We start from the raw sequence: 1,531 nt of genomic DNA on the forward strand, positions 1-1,531 counted from the left end.
GGGCGTGCCGCCCCTGGGCAGCAACGTGACGCTGCAGGTGTTCGTGCTGGACGAGAACGACAACGCGCCCGCGCTGCTGCCGCCTGGGCCAAGCGGAGGACCCAGCGCGGTGAGCCAAGTGGTATCCAGGTCCGTGGACGCAGGCCACGTGGTGGCGAAGGTGCGCGCGGTGGACGCGGACTCGGGCTACAACGCGTGGCTGTCTTACGAGCTGCAGCCGGCGGCGGGCGGCTCGCGCAGCCCGTTCCGCGTGGGGTTGTACACCGGCGAGATCAGCACGACGCGTGCCCTGGACGAGGCGGACGCGCCGCGCCAGCGCCTGCTGGTGCTGGTGAAGGACCACGGCGAGCCGGCGCTGACGGCCACGGCTACCGTGCTGTTGTCCCTGGAAGACAGCGGCCAGGCGCCCAAGGCCTCTTCGCGGGCGTTGTCTGGTGCAGCTGGCGCAGAGACGGCGTTAGTGGATGTGAACGTGTACCTGATCATCGCCATCTGCGCGGTGTCCAGCCTGTTGGTGCTCACGCTGCTGCTGTACACGGCGCTGCGGTGCTCGGCGCCGCCCAGCGAGGGCGCGTGCGGGCCCGTGAAGCCCAGGCTGGTGTGCTCCAGCGCGGTGGGGAGCTGGTCTTACTCGCAGGAGAGGCGACAGAGGGTGTGCTCTGGGGAGGGGCCGCCCAAGACCGACCTCATGGCCTTCAGCCCCAGTCTTCCTCCTTGTCTGAGTTCTGAGGAGGGACCAGGGGAAATAGAAGCAGAATTAGAGCAGTTGAAAAAGGTGAGGTCATATTTTAAATTTTCTTGCTGTTTTAGCCACCCTCACAGTTTTAAGATTCTTCAATCTCAGTTTTAAGGTCATTCTTTAATTTACTTGTCATTATGGTTTTAATGAGTGTTACTGACATAATGAGTTCCATTAATCTTCAAATTAAATATTAGTAAAAAAACACAGTATTGGTCATAATGCTAATTATTTGCTTTTGTTGAATTCTTGACAGTTTAAAAATATTTATTGCTTACATAAGCATTTTTCAAGAAACTCCACATTGTGAGTACTTAAGCATCTAGAAAACCATAATTAAACATTTTAAAATCTGTGTCTTTAAAATTTATAGATATGCCCACATACAGATTTTGTTTTGAATGTGGCCATAACTTTTTACATAAAGTTTTTTTTAAAGATGCATTTTTCTTCCTTCTTAAAGAATCTTTTTTGTTTGCTCCTTCCTTATTTTACTCTGGCACATCACCATTCCCCTGTCTGTATACAATCTGAAAAACTTTATGATTTTCCTTTAACATTTTTATTTGCAGTTACATAATTATTCACATACATGCATACATGTGGTGGGTTTTTATTATTGTTTCTTTTGGAAATTTTGTTAGCATAGATACTGCATTTTACATTTCACAGTCACCAGTACTTTGTGGAAATCCCTGATTCATTTAATAGCTGTGTAGTACTCTATAGTGTGGATGTACCATTTATATGATATCATTTATATAATTTATCAGTTATTCACCAGTTGATGAG

The 1,531-nt window shown here is 48.6% G+C and overlaps 1 protein-coding gene across 1 annotated transcript in view; it reads left to right on the forward strand.

The window, feature by feature from the left end:
• PCDHA13 (protocadherin alpha 13) overlaps positions 1 to 850 on the forward strand; it is a 2,671-nt gene extending 1,821 nt beyond the window's left edge. The window contains exon 2 of the mRNA XM_010850623.1: positions 2 to 850. Within this exon, the coding sequence (XP_010848925.1) occupies positions 2 to 850 (849 nt within the window). The remainder of the gene's footprint in view (position 1) is intronic.
• The last annotated feature ends 681 nt before the right edge of the window (positions 851 to 1,531 follow it).

The sequence above is a fragment of the Bison bison genome, unplaced genomic scaffold, assembly GCF_000754665.1.
Source record: "Bison bison bison isolate TAMUID 2011002044 unplaced genomic scaffold, Bison_UMD1.0 scf7180017864291, whole genome shotgun sequence".
Classification (NCBI taxonomy): Eukaryota; Metazoa; Chordata; class Mammalia; order Artiodactyla; family Bovidae; genus Bison; species Bison bison.